Source organism: Crinia signifera, chromosome 12, assembly GCF_055691185.1.
Source record: "Crinia signifera chromosome 12, ASM5569118v1, whole genome shotgun sequence".
Lineage (NCBI taxonomy): Eukaryota > Metazoa > Chordata > Amphibia > Anura > Myobatrachidae > Crinia > Crinia signifera.
This window is the reverse complement of record NC_139228.1, coordinates 17,814,266-17,831,463: the sequence shown is the minus strand read 5'-3', so window position 1 is coordinate 17,831,463 and position 17,198 is coordinate 17,814,266. Positions and strand designations below refer to the sequence as shown.

The window sequence follows — 17,198 nt, the reverse complement described above, 5'->3', positions numbered from 1 at the left end:
ACCATTATACATATTAAATGTATACATATTTTGTGGTAAACAAATAATTAGGCAGTCAGTCAGCTTTTATGAACAAGTTGCATATCCATGAGAAAGTTTGAGTTATTTAACAGAAAAAAAGGGAACATTTCAGACCCCAGATTCTAAAATATTTGTACTTAAGGCTTTTTGAACTACGTATTTTTCATTTTAAAAGGTCTGAGTTAGAGATGAACATATTAATATCCAGGTACATGGATGTATTTGGGGTTTTATGTCCATAGTTTGAAATTCATGCATCATAAGGTCTGGAACAATCTTGCAGCAATCATCATCAACTGTAAATCTGTAATCACCATCAACTGTAAATTTGTAATCGCCATCAACTGTAAATCTGTAATCATCATCAACTGTAAATCTGTAATCATCATCAACTGTAAATCTGTAATCATTATCAACTGTAAAACATGCACTTAGTTAATGTTAGAAAAAAATATCCATCTAATATGTAAAGCCCTAATTCTGCCTCTCCAAGATTAAGGGACCACAAATAGATGCAACATACAATTCCCAATACAGATGCAAGATGTGCACATGCTCAATATGACAATACTAGTTAAAAGCCTGTCAAAATTATGGCTTCTTCAATGTACAGTACTTTCAGAAATTTTTTTCACTTTCACTTTGAGCTGTGACAGTTTTTAGCCCACAAACTCTCCACCCATTCCCATACCCTGTCTGCTCCTACCTCCAATATCTGTATTCACAGCTCTCTATCTATATTCATCAACTTTGAAACAGATCAGTGTCCCTGCAAAAATGTATTTCATTTTCTGTTATGACATCTTTTAGCACACAAAGGAATAATTTGGTCCATCAAGTGGCCATAAGTGGTCATTGGCGGTACTAGCTGTGAAAAAAAATTTGCACGGACTCTCCCCCAAGAGGCAGTGCTTGAGAGTGAGACAAAGCGAAAAAGAGGAATGAGAGAGGGAGAGGGAGAAAGAGAGAAAGAAAGAGGGGGGGAGAGAAGATAGGGGAGGGGACAGAAAGGGGAAAGGGGAGGTGAGAGAGGAGGGGGGAGGGAGGGGGAGAATGAGAGTGCAGGTGAGATAAGAGTGTAAAAGAAGAGAGAACAATATGAGAGTGAGGGGGCTGGGAGAGTGAGGGGGCTGGGAGAGTGAGTGAGTGCAAAAAAGAGAACAAAAAAAGGAGAGAGAGGCACAGGTTACTGTCCCCGCTCCCTCTCATTCAGTATAAACTGCTTGGTTTCTCAAACAGTAACACCGGATTTCCTTAGCTGGGCTGGTCAACTCAGCGGCTCTTGGTCACCACATCAGAGCGGATCCCCTCAGCAACGCCAGGTAACCACATCAGCGTGGGTCCCCTCAGCGGCGCTAGGTCACACCCTCTGTCTAATCAACACTGCCAGCCCCGGGTTTCCCCGCACAGCGCCAAGTGCAGCATACTGTTCCATTTTCACGCCATGACTGGTCACCGTAATGTTCAGTGTCGGCTCCCCCCCATTCATAGTCCAAACAATAGGCACAGGTGGCAGATGGGGAGGGGAGGTACGGGACAGTGGTGGCAAAGGAAGAAAAGCGATAAGTGATGGTGGCACTGCCCTAAGGCACTATTTAATAAAAAAAAAGTCCAAAGTTCTGCCACTAGATTGGAAGCAATCTGGCCATCCACAATGGCTGCTAGGGTTAGGTACTTTCAGTACACCCATCCGGTTCTGGCTCCCCCAAGCTGCAGCGGGGCTGCGGCACCATAAATATGCCACTGGTCCCAGGCCCTCATTCGCTACTGATCACTATCTTTACATGCCCACATCGCCAGCTTGCCACCCTCTCCCCCTCAACACACCCACATCACCATTGTCAGCCTCTAAACTCTAGTGGCCATAAGCAGCCCTAGAGGTGTGCCAGACCACCAGGAGGCTTCCCTGTGGAAACTATTCCCAAACCGACCTTCCTTTAAAGGAGAGAAAAGACAACTCTGTGTAAGGGGTACTCTAATCCTAAAATATGAATAGTAATAGTAAATATTAATATTTAATGTAAAAAAATTGTGTTTTTTGCACAAATCAAGCATCAGTTTATGAACCATTTACTGATAAGCAAACTACATCTAGTCAGCACCAGGTGAGGTGTCCAGCGTATCACTGTAATGTGTGGCAGGTAATGACAGGCGAGTATTAGATACTAATATTCATCTGTCATAGAGTTTGATGCTTCATCTGTGCAATTTACCACCATTTGATTATATATGGATTTAAGGTGTTATACCCTAGACCTGAGGGCTCCTGTTGGGCAACAACATGTAAACTTCATGAATATGACTTGTTGTAAGAAAAGATTGAAAGAGCTATTAAGGAACTGCTTTAAGCAAAGCCAAACTGGCCCACATGGTACAGGGGAAAATATATATTTATCATGGGGCACTGGCCTTGCACTCCTAATGGGTGGCCAAACCTATGATGCAGCTGGCCATACCCCCTCTGGAGAGTAGCTACTGGTAGGCACTTCATGTCCCAGTTCGACACTGGCTATAAGTAACCAAGTAAGAAGTTTCCTAGTGGGCCGGCGCTCGTGTAGGACCATTTGTGGCTGGCAGAGGGTGGCAGACTGTTGGTGTGGGTGTGCTAGTGGGTAGATGGTGGCATGCTGTGTGAGTGTTTTCTGAGGTAGTAGGTGAGTGAGGTTGGCATGCAAGGGGGCCACTTTAGGGATATTTTTACAGGGCCACTTTAAATTCACAATCCGCCAAGGATACCAGGGAAGGGCATTGTAGTGGATATAGCATAAAGTCGCAGACACAACTGCAGGAAAAGGACGGATGCAGCTTTCCAACTCAGATTCAGGCTATAGGGGGGGAATTCCACCCCTTCAACAGACTCCACCCCCTCAATGTGGGCTGCTTCCAGAATTTTCCCAGGCTGGTTTTCCATCCCAATCTGCCCCTCCGATGAACGGTATTCATAAACAATAATGAGTAATCAAGGTTATTATCCAGATATTTCGGGAACACATTTATTCATTTTGTAAAAAAAAAATTCAACCACAATTTAGACCAGCTGGTCTCTAGAAAAAGTAAAGAACTCTGATCTAGAATAGGAATGAAGCACAATTCCCATTTAATAGAAAGCTGACCCTAAAATAGGGAATTTAACCCTCCGGTTAATAAAGTAAATGGTAACTACATATCAGCGGTTGTCTACATTTCGGGGAATGTGTCCCCTTACTCGGGACTCACAATTATACAGTGATGTACAGCAAATATATATACAAGGTGCAATAAATACCTTGTAAATATATTTGCTGTACATCACTGTGTATTTGTGAGTCCTGAGGAAGGGGATACGTTTCCCAAAATGTAGACGACTGCTTATATGTAAATTCAGCACTTCCTTTTTTTTTTTTGCTCCATGCTACAAGTCTCCTGAGTGCCATCATTTTGAATATGAAATATTTGAGAGAGGTCTATAAACCTCTGGAAAGGGCACATGGAGCAGGATTGCCCAGTCTAAAGTGGCTGCACCAGAGTGCCGGGGGTTACTGGCCACATATTCATATAGATAGATAGATAGATAGATAGATAGATAGATAGATATGGAGGAAAGTATTCATTCATTTTGTAGAGCATTTATAAGGGTCAAGCACTGGTCTTGGACAAGAAGGCCTGGCTCGAAATTTCTGTTCCAGTTCATCCCAAAGGTGGTCAATGGATTTTAAGATCAGGGCTCTGTGCAGGACACTGAACTCTTTAAACCATGTCTTTATAGTCCTTGTTTTGTGCACTTGGGCGCAGTCATGTTAAAATAGTAAAGGGCCTTCCCCAAACTGATGCCACAAAGTTGGAAGCATAGCATGGTTCAAAATGTCTTGGTATGTTAAAGTATTAGGATTGCCCTTCAATAGCGATAAGGGATCTAGACTAAAGCTGAAAAAACAGCCCCATACCATAATCCCTCCTTCACCAAACTTTACGGCATAATGGCAGTCAGACAAGGAATCATTCTGCCGGCATCCACCAAACCCAGACTCGTCCATCTGGCTGCCAGACAAAGAAGCATGATTTGCCACTTAATTGGACACACTTCCACTGCTCCACAGTCCAGTGTCAACGTGCTGTACAATACTCCATCCATCGCTTGGCATTGGGCTTTGCATGCAGTTGCTCAGAAATGGAAACCTTTTTCATTAAGCTCCTGCCACACAGTTTTTGTGCTGACATTAATGCCAGTGGAATATTGTATCTCCTCATCTATGGGTCCAGCAGAGCATTAGTGACTTTTACACACCATGCGCCTTAGCAGTAGTTGATCCTCCTCTGTGATTTTACGTGGTCTTCCGCTTTCTAATAATAAAACTTACAGTTGACCATTGAACATCCAGCAGGGATGACATTTCTCAAACTGTCTGATTACAAAGGTGGCATCCTATCACAGTATCACACAAAGACGGTATCCTATCTCAGTACCACGTTTGACGTCACTGAACTCTTCAGAACAACTCATTTTGTATCGGAAATGTTTGCAAATGGAAACTGCATGGCCTGGTGCTTTATTTTATACACCTATGGCGACGGGTCTGATTGAAACACCTGAATTCAATACTTAACAGGTGTTGCCAAATATTTTTGTATATATACAAAAATATTGTGTGTATGTGTGGCGTAATGGGTATATGTATGTATGTGTGGCGTAATGGGTATAAGGGGAAATATTAAGTGGCGTAATGGGTATAAGGAGTACTACTGTGCGGTATAATTTGTTTAATGGACACTACTGTAAAGTGTAATGTGAATCGGTGCTATTTTGTGGCCATGCCCCTTCCCCGAGAAGCACACCCCTACCCCATTAAGCACGCCCCTATAATTTTGGCACACATCTTTAGTGCACACTGTACCTATCTTTAAAAAAAAAAAAAAAACAGGTAGGTGACACAAATACTCTTTCTGGCATGGGGCTCCAAAATGTCTAGTTGTGGCTCTGAAAGGCTGCATACATGACAAACTAGAATACTTGCATGAACTCCCCAACAAACTTTATTCTCATGTCCCTGAACTATCTGTCCTCACCCACTGCCCATATTTGCTTACGTAGTTCTTCCTCCCCCCTCCCCACTGTTGACATACAATAAATCTCGTGCTACCCGGATTTACCTGCATTAGAAGTATTTGCTTGCCTTTACAAAAAAGAACAAATGCTTCTGTTGAGAATTTGGCAAAGGAGATAGCTGCTTCCTGCTAATGTCTTTTCTTCCACACAACACCACCGTGGGGCAAGCTGTACTGTATGTGGATCTTGGCTGACTGCCATCTACCCAGGCAAATGGCTCACTCCATTAACCCCTAGATGTGAGATATTCTGGCAAGCTGAACCGTTTATACGCACAGATAACCACTGCTATCAAAGCATAACCGATTAAAGCGGCATACACGTTTCTCTGCAAACAGTTGGGTCACGCTTACATTAGCAGCTTGGTGTGACAAGGCCCTCCTTAAAGCAGGGAGGCTGCACCAAGCCCCTCCCACTCCTCTATACACCAATTGCAGTGTGCGGAGGTTTCACATGTGCTGCATGATCAATATCGGCCTTTATTGTTTCTATTTTTTACATGTGCTTGATCTGTAAATAGTGTTGTATTACTGTATATTGGAGATTGCAAGCATTTCCAGTGGAATGGTATAGGAAATACACAGGTAATACATATATCCCTAGATAATCTGTGGGTACAACTGCTGGTTGAGACAGAGCAACCTATGGGGCCAATTCTGGATGACTCGTAGTGATCTGCATTCGGCCCCTGCTCCGATGGTTGGGTTTTAGGCATGCGCAATTTTTGCGCATGTGCAAACCCCAATAGCGCACGGTCGCAGGTTTTTTTTTTTACATACTTATGGTCTGATGTTCATCTACCAATGGTTCAAGTATTATATTCATTTACCAATGGTGCCGAACTATTGCATTTATAGGGAGTTGAACCCAGCATAGGACATAATAATGACATACTGATCATCCTGTACATTTTTATCTTCCTCGGTTTAAGTAGATTCAGACCTGTACACTAGTCTGCGTGTTTTCACAGCCTAGTGAGCAGGTTAATGTCGCCCTGCCAAACGCAATGCCCCCCCCCCCCCCCCGCCACACATGGGACACTTGAATCCATGTGCAGGGATACAAATGGATGTGGTGTACACGCCAACCACTGCACTGACGTCATCCGCCCGCCCCCAACAGGCAGGGAAACGTCTTTCTATGGGGGCACCCAGAATTAGGTGGGCACACCTATGAAACACTGGGGGTCCACCCAGGAACGCCCCCTGCCTGTCACTCAGGCTGCGAGTGCCTCGGCGAAGGAAATACTTGCAAAAGGTAACTTAAGGAGAAAGTGGCTATTTTGGGAGGGGCAGTTTACATAGTATAAAGGGGGCGAGCGAGCAAAGGGATCGCAAACCTGCAACAGAGGTGTGGATCCCTGACAACGGACAGGTACTATGGGGGAGGGGGCACCATAAAATTTGTAGGCACACCACTGATTGACATAATACAAATTAAAATGTGAAAAATTGCCACACTTGATTTTACTTTAAAGAATGCATAATAGCAAGACAGCAGGTGATACGCAAATGACTACAAATCATCTATCTCAATCTAATTAGTATATACAATGTAATAAAATCAAGGACCCTATGCCAAGTCATGAATAAGGAGCAGTACAAAAACTTTAAAGCAAAAAGGTGCCATGAGCGTTCATGCTTGTGTGCTAGATCCTGTTAATAATGATGTCATAAAAAGGGGGCTAGGGGGTTTTGAAGCCAGCTGGGGGCCAAATCCCTGCCTTGTACATGTACACGCAGCTTATTGCCTGCCTGGCGGACAGCTCTAGTTAAGGGTAAAGAGCAATAGTAAAGGAATATAACTCTGCAAACACTCATTAATATTTTATACTGACATTTATACTGACACTGAAGTAGAAAGATTGGAGGACAGAGAACACTAGTGGCATGTACAAGGCAAGCTGATGGAAACTGCTATAGGAAAATTTTAACACCATCTGATCCCTGAGAGTATTTGCAAATGTCTAAAGGCCGGAGCCCAGGTTCCTAGGCTAATCCGCCGTACAAACATTTGCCCCAATAAACATTCAATCTGTTAATGCTAGCCATAAAGCTGTCAGCCCTTCATAAACAGACTGCCTCGAGTAGCTTAACTTTCCTGCTGCGGCCGTCAGTGCAAACCGGACCCTAAAACTTCAGCAGCCAAAAAAAAAAGAGTCCTGTTTCTTTATCAGAGCGGCTGACGCACATATCTTTTACACTGTGCTATAGAGTTATCTCTGGACAAATCTTCACTAATCTAGCACATAATGACTCACAATTACAACCAAAATTGTGTGCACATTATGTACTATGGAGGAGGTCATTCTGATCTCCACGCTCCCCCGCATGTTCAAATGGGGGAGTGATGTTTGGCTACTGTGCATGCACCTAAGTATTTATCATACCTCCCAACAGTCCCGATTTTATCGGGACAGTCCCGATTGCCAGGGCCTGTCCCGATGTCCCACCCGCGGGCGGCAGTGTCCCGCGGTGTGGGGGGGCTGTTGGGAGTCCCCCCTGCCAGCTGCTAAGCAGCGGGGAATAAACGCTGTGCGCATGCGCACAGCGTCTATTCCCGCAGCCAGGGGACTGGGGGCATGGCTAGAGGCTCACAGAGCCTCTGGGTCATGCCCCCATAGCGGCAAAATGGGGGCGTGGCCTCGCGGAAGAGCCGCGAGTATAGACCACGCCCCCAAATTAGGCCACGCCCCCAAAATTTTCGGCACGCCTCCGGCGCACAGGACCACCGTCCCGCTTCAGGAACGGCGAATGTTGGGAGGTATGATTTATGCGCAGGCTCCATTTAGGAACGGACGCGGCTACTTGTATAGTCGCCGTCCCATTCGCATGGAGCAATGCGGGTGGGGTACATGGGGCTGCGGACAAGGGTCATGCCCATGGGAACGCCTGGCGGTACTTGTATACCTTGACGGCTCCCATCGCATGCCATATGTAGTGGCATGCGATGGCATTTTACCAGGTTTTTATGCATTTGTGAAAAAAATCACATGCCATTTTGATCACCAATGAATCCCAATGCATTTAAATTAGTATCAAACATGTGAAATGCACCCCAAATGTCATTTTTCACACTGTACCACCCCCACTATCAACGCCAACCCGAAGCGTGGCGAGCGCAGCGAGCCCGCGAGGGGCGGCGGTACGCGTCCTACGACCTTTTCATACCCCCACTATCCACGTCGGCGTGGAGAATAGAAAGTGTGGCGAGCGCAGCGAGCCACCGAGCCCGAAGTGTGGCGAGCACAGCGAGGGGACGCAGATACCTTCACAGGTATCCATGTCCCCTCGCGGGCTTCACAGGTATCCGTGTCCCCTCGCGGGCTTCACAGGTATCCGTGTACGCTCGCGGGCTTCACAGGTATCCGTGTACGCTCGCCACGCTTCGGGCTCGGTGGCTCGCTGCGCTCGCCACACTTTCTATTCTCAACTCCACGCCGACGTGGATAGTGGGGGTAAGAAAAGGTCGTAGGACGCGTACCGCCGCCGCTCACGACGCTTCGGGTTGGCGTTGATAGTGGGGGTGGTACAGTGTGAAAAATTACATTTAGGGTGCATTTTACATGATTTTAACACATGTCCATGATTTCAGTGAAAAATGACATTGCATTGCATCGCATCACATCGAATGCGATCGCATGCGATGCGATGCGATTTTTCCCTGTACGATGCCCATCGTGGGAGCCGTGATACTACACAAGTACCCGCCTGGCTGCTGAGGAAATCATGTGTGGAGAGACAAAATGGTAAGCGTTGATGTCCATCCATGTTTCAGTATTAGCATCTGTCTGTGTGTCGGCGTCATTGTGTCATCGTCTTTGTGTCAGTGTAGTTATGCCTGTGTGTTAGTATCTGCATGTGTGTTGGCATCCTTGTGTCAGCATCTGTCACTATCTCTGTGTTCCTGCTATCACTCTCTATGTGTTCCCACTGTCACTCACTCTCTCTCTCTGCTGGCCCTCTCCCTGTCCCACTGTCCTTAAATGTTGGCTCATACCTTGTGGCATAATGTGTAAGGGTCACTAGTAGTAAATACTACAGATGTAGCCAGCCTTATCATTTCCGCCATCGGCGCACCCCATTCCCGGCAATGGACGTGCGTGCGTCCGAGACGTTGGTGTCCCAGACGCCAGATCAAAGCATCTGGTGCACCAGCGGAAATTATAAGGCTGGCTCCATCTGTATAAGGGGGTCTTACTAGTGTGGTGTATAATGTGTATAAGGGGTATGTGGTGTGGTACACTGCACTTAAAGACATGCCCCCTTTTGTGTGGCCACACCCAATTTCCCAGAGCGTGCGTGCTGTAACTACTTCCTTTATTTTTCCATATGCCCACTTTAAAATTCCCCTTTGAGCACAGAGAATGACTGTCTCCCAAATGTCAGTTCTGTCTTTGAAGGCACACAATCCTGACAGAGAAAGGGAAACTGCTTTGTATGTGTGACAGCTGGTTACCAAATGTATGTAGTTATGTCAGGGGGGAGCCTGGCACTGTATATTCAAGCAACACATATAATTAGGGAGCAAGGAGCCTGTTCATTAATGGCCTCCCGTTCTCTTGGGTATTGGCAAGAAGTGGTAATAATGTACAGTCTTGCCAGCCAGGCCTAATCTCGTTGTTGTGGTCATGTGTGAACTTGCTTCTCACCGTTTACATGTGCACTGGTAACAGAAGGCCCAGTTTGTGAAGTTGCAGTGGGAGGGATGTATAGAATGTGTGGGAGATGTACTAAAGGTGGCCATACATCAGAAAGATATTGTACACAATCATACAATCTCAATTGATTGTAAGATGGATTGTATGCAGATTTTGTGCACATCTTAAGTACACAATCATACAATCCATCAGCAGATGGATTGTATGACTGATTGTATGATGGATTGTATGCAGATTGTGTGTCCAAAAACCACCAAGGACTGCCGGGATTTCAAGGGAAATTGTACACAATCATGAGCGCAATCGATCTTAAGATCGATCTTTCTGATGTATGGCCAGCTTTAGTCTTGCAGAAAGATAAACTACCAACCAATCATATCTCTCTCTTTTCAAACAGCCTGTAACATGGCAGCTAGGAGTTAATTGGCTGGTGTGTTCTCTCTGATCACCCTCCAAGGCTTAGTATATCTGCCCCTGTGAATAAAAAGCATGAGAGGCATTGGGCCCGATTCTGTACACCAAAGTGCAGCAGCATCTATTGGCTGCTGCCTATCATGCAAATGGCACTACATCTGCTTTCCCTTGTGTACATCCATGCAGCTGAATGTGCCAGGACTGGGATCCCCACTTTTAGCATCTGTAAACACTGTAATTCTGAATGGTGCATCTGCAGATGCCACCATTAATTCTAGCACCAGGACTATAGCGCATGAAGTTTCTCTGTCTGATCATGGCCTCTGGGACTACAGCCACTTGCATTCACATGCCCCCAGAGCATACAGAGACCATAACATGCTCACTAAACCATTTGGGTATGTACTAGTAGCAGGGTCAAACTGGCCCACGGAGGTAATCGCATGGTTGCCGACCCTCCCGGAATTTCCGGGAGTCTCCCGAAAATCGGGTCCCCCTCCCGGCTCCCGGAAGGGTGGGCAACCCTCCCGGATTCAGGGGGCACCCCCGCTGTCCCCCGGATCGCGGCATTAAAATGCCGCAATCCTCGGGTCTCAGAGGAGGGGGCGGAGCTAAAATGACACAATCGCGTCATTTTAGCCCCGCCCCCTCCATGGAGAACCGTAAATTTACTGAGTTAGCATCGTGGGGGCGGGGCTTAGTGATGTCACGCTTAAGCCCCGCCCCCTGAACGGCTGCTGAAACTCTCCTCTCCGGGCTTCTCCCGGAGAGGAGAATAAAAAAGTCGGCAACCCTGGGTAATCCCCGTGTGGGCCCCACCACCTAAGAGCCCAGTTCCCTTTTTCTCTAATGTAAAATTTAAGACAACGCACTTAAATGATAGGAATGGAAGGCTTCAGAGAGGCGGCTGCAGCGCAGTTTAAAATTCAAATAGGGAAGACAAACCAACTGCCATTCCAAACTGAATCAATGGCAATTTTTCCCCTCTTTGAATTGTGAACTGTGCTGCCCCCCCCCCCCCCCCCCCCATGCTCTGGAGCAACTACTGATTTTGTTACGCTATAAGAGCTTCAGTTACAGGTTCTCTGATGGCTGTCCAAGCCTCTGGTGGGCCCTTCCTGCCCTAGTCCGTCACCGACTAGTATTCACCTCCCAGTCATACATGAGAAACGCCCATCACTTTTTACATATCTGACACTGTCTAACCCTACTGCAACAGAACCTTTGTGCATTCAATGGGAAAACCGGCATCACATAGGTCTCGTGTCCTGGACCTGCTGCTAGGAAATAGGTTGCATACCAGGGCCTTAGAATGGTTTGGTGTGATATTTCCTGTTCAGGAATTACTGAGACTGGACACTTACCTTTCAGTGCGATAGATCTTTTTGAAGCAATCTCCTAAGCTCTTGTAACTGGATGGATCGGTCGTATTTCTTTGGATCTGAAATCTAAACATACAAGACAAAATTTAATGAATATTAATTAGAAAACTAATGTAATCTACACATTATGATGCTCTTAAAAGGGGTATGGTCATTGGATGGACCACTGAAGGTCGACAGGGCTTAGGTGAACACCTAAAATATGTCGACATGGCTAAGGTGGGTTTGAAGGTCAACACAAGCATTAGGTCGACAGTGGTAAGGTCGACAGTCAAAAAGGTTGACATGAATTTGGGGGGTTGTTTTTAATTGGAGCTGCAACTGTATTCAATGTTGCTTCCAACAATCTTAATGCCTATTTACTAAGCCTTCGATGGATATAAAGTCAACTGAAATAAAGTGCCAACCAATCAGCTCCTGGCATTCTTCAAAGACAGTCTGTAACATGGCAGTTACAAGCTGGTTGGCTGGTAATTTATCCGGGTATGGTATAAGTCCCCAAAATTCGGGATTCCGATGTTTGTTTCTCTGACATCGGAAACCCGAACGTCAGGTGCCCTGACATTGTAGCCCCTTTGCGGGCTTGCTGTGTTCGCCACTTTTTATATTCTCCCTCTATGGGGTTGTGGAACCCCACGGGGGAAAACAGCCCATGTAAGTCGGGATTCAAGAGCCCGACAGTCGGGATTCAAGAGCCCGACAGTCGGGATTCAAGAGCCCGACAGTCGGGATTCAAGAGCCCGACAGTCGGGATTCAAGAGCCCGACAGTCGGGATTCAAGAGCCCGACAGTCGGGATTCAAGAGCCCGACACTCGGGATTCAAGAGCCCGACAGTCGGCATTCTGATGTCGGAAAAACAACTGTCGGAATCCCAACTGTCGGCCACTCATTTGGCACCCAATTTATCCTCCATGCAAAACTTAGTAAATAGAACCCTTAAGTATTATTACTATTTACTGTTATACTAATACAGTAGTTCTATCAATATTCTATGGACCCAGAGCCAGGTAACAAGAGCAAATAGAGCCCATATCACAAAGGGCCAAATGTATCAAGCTTCAAAAAGTGATATAATGGAGAGTGATAAACCACCAGCCAATCAATTCCTACCTGTCATGTTACAGGCTGGGTTTGAAAAATGACAGGTAGGAGCTGATTGGCTGGTGGTTTATCACTATTTGAAGCTTGATACATCTGACCCTATGTGAGACTCGGACTGCGATTACATATCAATACAATGAAAACGTGACTTTCTATTTATATAACACTGAAATCAATATGTGCGGAACACTTCGAAGAATAAGTCATTAACAGGCATATTTATTTATTTTATTATTAACAGTTTATTACATAGTGCGGCATATTCCGTTGCGCTTTAAAAAGGAGACAGTGATACAACAAACTGGGTATTTACAGACAGTCAAAAGGTAGGAGGGCCCTGCTCGCAAGCTTACAATCTATCGGGAATTAGGCATTGATACATAAGGATAGATACTGTATTCTTTATTGCATTAATTCCACCAGAATGCAAGTTTCCTGGTGTGCTGTATGATACGGTGACCCAGCAGTTTGGCAAGGGGTCAGGAGGTTGGAAAATGTGAAAAAGAAAGAGTGGATATGTGTGGAATGTACAGTGGGGATGTGATCAGATAGGAATGGTATACGCAGGTTTAAGGGGGTATTCAATGTGAGGGTCACGGCAGTCGAGCTTGCTCGACCGCCGTGACCCAGTCCCCTTCTCGGTCAGCTCGACCGAGAACATGCAGGGGGGTATTCAATGTCCCGCCTGCAGCGGGACAAGAAGGGGGCGTGGCCGGGAAGAGGCGAGCTGCAGCCGACAGCTCGTCACTTCCCGGCCGTTATCAGCAGAACGAGCTTGTGATGTCGGGCTTGTTCTGCCGAGATACCCTGCTCAATGTTGTTGGGGTAGACAGCATTGAACAGGGCCCGGCGGGCATCTCCGCGACGAATACCCCCCTAAGTGACTGGTTCTGGAATTTGATAAGCTTGCCTGAAGAGGTGAGTTTTCATGGAACGCTGGAGACTCTTTGAATTAACCTTGGGGTTAACAAGCATATTCATGCAGATAATATATCTCTGTTAATTACTTCAGCTGAGTACAAACTATATGAACGATATAGGGCACACACGCTGAACAACATCGTTCAGTGACATCACACGGCCCCCCCACTGAACATGCAGTGGTTGACGATTAAAGCATGTTGGCCTGCATGTTCAGACGACAGGGGGAGTCGTTAACGATTCGCGGGAGCACAATTCCTTATTGATTTAGTGCACGATAATATAAATAACAATATTGTTATTGTACACATCATTTCAAAAATTTGCATAGCGCGTTAGCACCTTTATTCTTCCAAGTGTACAGAACTTGGAAAATAAGGACTACAGTATATTACGAGGGTATCCTATTAGACACGAAAATGTGGTTTGTCAATACAAATGGGGCTTTTTATTGCAATTATGAAAACAAGCTATCCAAATATCTGCAAAACGTTATCTGGCGAAGAGTCTCCATACTGTAGGTTTTACAGCAAATTTTATTTCACCTACTACTTTGAATAGTGCAAAATCCCTTTTTTAGGTTAAAATGTGGAGATTTGGTTTAGAACTTCTTGAACACACTTGTGAATGACTAATTAAGAACTTAGATGGTTTCAATTATTTTTAATTGCCAATAATGTTTGTTTTTGGGGTCAAAAATGCGAACTGATGGAAACTGGGGTACAAGGTATGGGACAGGTAAATTGGGGTGCTACGTGAGTGGACAAGCGGTTTTATGCTTGCAGGTGGGAGTAATCATTTTTTTCTCTTTTTTATGAACTGTCCAGTGATGCTCACAATGGGCCAGATGCACTAAGCTTCAAAAGTGATAAAATGATTAACTGATAGCCAATCAGCTCCTACCTGCCTTATCACAGACTGTGTCTGAAAAATGTCAGGCAGGAGCTGATTGGTTGGTTGTTCATCACTCTCCATGTTATCACTATTGAAGCTTTGTGGGCCAGATGTAGCCACCTTCAAAAAGTGATAAAAAGGAGAGTGATAAACAGCCAGCCAATCAGCTCCTTACATCAATGTCACAGACTGCATTTGAAAAATGTCAGACAAGAGCTGATTGGTTGGCTGTTTATCACTCTCCATTTAATCACTTTTGAAGCTTAGTGCATCTGGTCCAATATATATTATTGAATGAGGATGCGGTGAAAAATAAATGAATTGATATTAAAACTTTCCAGAAATACAAAAATTCTATTAAGTATATAAAATGTAATAAAAAGTATATAAAGTAATATTATACCTGTAGCACAATAATACGGAAACTGAATACTGTATTGACTATTAATGTTTGAGCCATATTCAGATGGGCATTTCATTGGTTGGAAAAATGGCAACTTTTTTTTTTTATCATGTTGCCTTGATCACGCGCTTAAAAAACCTGTCTCATATGCGTTCGCTATATAAGAAACTGTTATTAAAATCAGTTTAACAAATTTTTGTTTAATTAAAAATCTCAGAAAATAAAAAGGTATACTAGTAGCGGTTTCAATCCAGAAATAGCTTAGTTTAAGTTACAGAATTTCCTTAAAGTGGAATGTTGGGAAACAGGTAGAAGAGATTTTGCTCTTGTACATTTCACCTTCTAACACAAAAGAAAACAATAGCAACAAAATGTGTGACAGATTTATTTTGAGACTGGGCGACACGTCAAGAAAAGGTCCACATTCCTAGACACATAGGGGAAAATTCACGAAGATGGGACTTCTATTTCACCTGGGATCTTGCTATGGGCAACCAATCAGAAAATCTCTATTATCTTCTAGAAGGTGCTAAATAATTGAGAAGTAGATTCTAATTGGGTGCCTATAGCAACATTCCATGTTAAAAATAACTCCCATCTTAGTAAATTTCCCCCCATAAATTCCACAAGATGACTGTACCGTCAGGGGTAAGTTTACTAAGATGGGAGTTCTATCGAAAATACCAATCAGATTCTACTTATTTATTTAGCGCCTTCTAGAAGATAATAGATAGAATCATCCCATTTTCAACATAGTAAATTTACCCCTAACTACTAACCAAACTGTATGCAAAATATTTGCTGTTGTCATAAAAACATTATATTTTGACCAAATATATTTCATCAATAATACAACAATAATTACAACAATGCAGGGGATTTTCCTTTAAAAAAATGCAGGTGCATATTTATTTTCACAAAAGGGAGACATACTGTAGATTCCAGCAATATATGGACATATGGGGCCGTATGTAACGTTGCCTGGGATGCCAGCCGAATTTGGATATTTTTATAAAGGGGCAATTACTGACAGGGCGCGGTTTTGCCTTGTAAGCGATTGCCCCTACACTTGTATGGTGTACATGTCCACGTATGTCAACATAGAGGAGTTCCTGGGAAATCATTGACAACGTTGCATCGTTTGTGATGTCATCTAATGTATATGCAACCTTAGCAATCTGGAACCTGCAGCATGTCAGATGTAGGATAATGGAAACTGAATGTGTGATGGTTTTTAGACTACTCAATAAAGTAACCTTAAAACTCCCAATGTACACACATTGGGCCTGATTCTTGTTCACTCGGCCTCCGGCGTATTCGCTCTGGAAACCGATGTTTTGGCTCTGTGCATGCAACCATAGGTGAATATACGTATGTTCAGGGCCACTGTGTGCATTCTGTCGGCAACTTTCACAGTCGCCGATGCGTCCGCACAGGGGGGCGGGATGGAGGCGGTCAGGGGGAAGGTGCATGGGGACCCAGAATTTTTTTTCTGGGTGTTCCTACAAAAATGCTGGGCGCACCCAGGAGATACTAGGCGTCCCTATCCGTCACATGACGTCAGCGCCTGCCCTGTTGTCCGCCATGTTTTTGTAAATGAAAGTCTGCCTAGGCTGAGTTATTTACAGACGGGTAAAAAAGCGGTCGATAGTTGACAACCATCGAATGATTTTTGGCACGTACGCTCGCATGCGAATGGATGTGTATGCAAAACACCCATTCCGATTGCGTCGGGGATGTTAGTGTTCATTCTAGCACCCGCCATATTTGAAAACCCATGCAGTTCCTCTTCCCTGCCTGGGGTGTCGCTGTCTGCTGTGGTGTTTCTAGCAGAGGTCTGGTTTGCATATCAGTGCTGATATACAGACCACACTGTGATAGAAGCACTACAGCAGACAGCGACACCCCAGGCAGGGAAGAGGAACTGCATGGGTTTTCAAATATGGCGGGTGCTAGAATGAACACTAGATGTACACGTGGAGGGGGCGTGCATTCGCTCACCTGGCAGGTGGCGTTAAAGGGCTTGCTAAACAGCGAATCTTTTTGTGCTTACTGAATTAGGCCCATTGTGTATTTATATGCACAAGTCAAATTATCCTTAACATATGAAATGGTTGCTTTGGCAATGAGGCTGCATTGGTGTTGCATACAGGACAGGTACACTGATTACTAATATCATTAACATATCGCACCTTCACCAATTACGCTATTGCAACAATACAGCAACACAAACAAGTTATTGTTCTTGGTGCCCGCTGCCCCCACAGTACCAGCTTGTCCCACAGTCTCCCTGCAGAGTGTGGACGGGGACAGGATAC

General features: G+C 44.8%; 1 protein-coding gene across 3 annotated transcripts in view; it reads right to left on the bottom strand.

Moving 5' to 3' along the window:
- Window positions 1-17,198, bottom strand: part of SLC25A21 (solute carrier family 25 member 21) — a 277,131-nt gene that overhangs the window by 97,451 nt on the left and 162,482 nt on the right. For all 3 annotated transcript variants that reach the window (XM_083166219.1, XM_083166220.1, XM_083166221.1), the window contains exon 4: window positions 11,543-11,626. In XM_083166219.1, coding sequence (XP_083022345.1) covers window positions 11,543-11,626 — 84 coding nt within the window. The remainder of the gene's footprint in view (window positions 1-11,542; window positions 11,627-17,198) is intronic.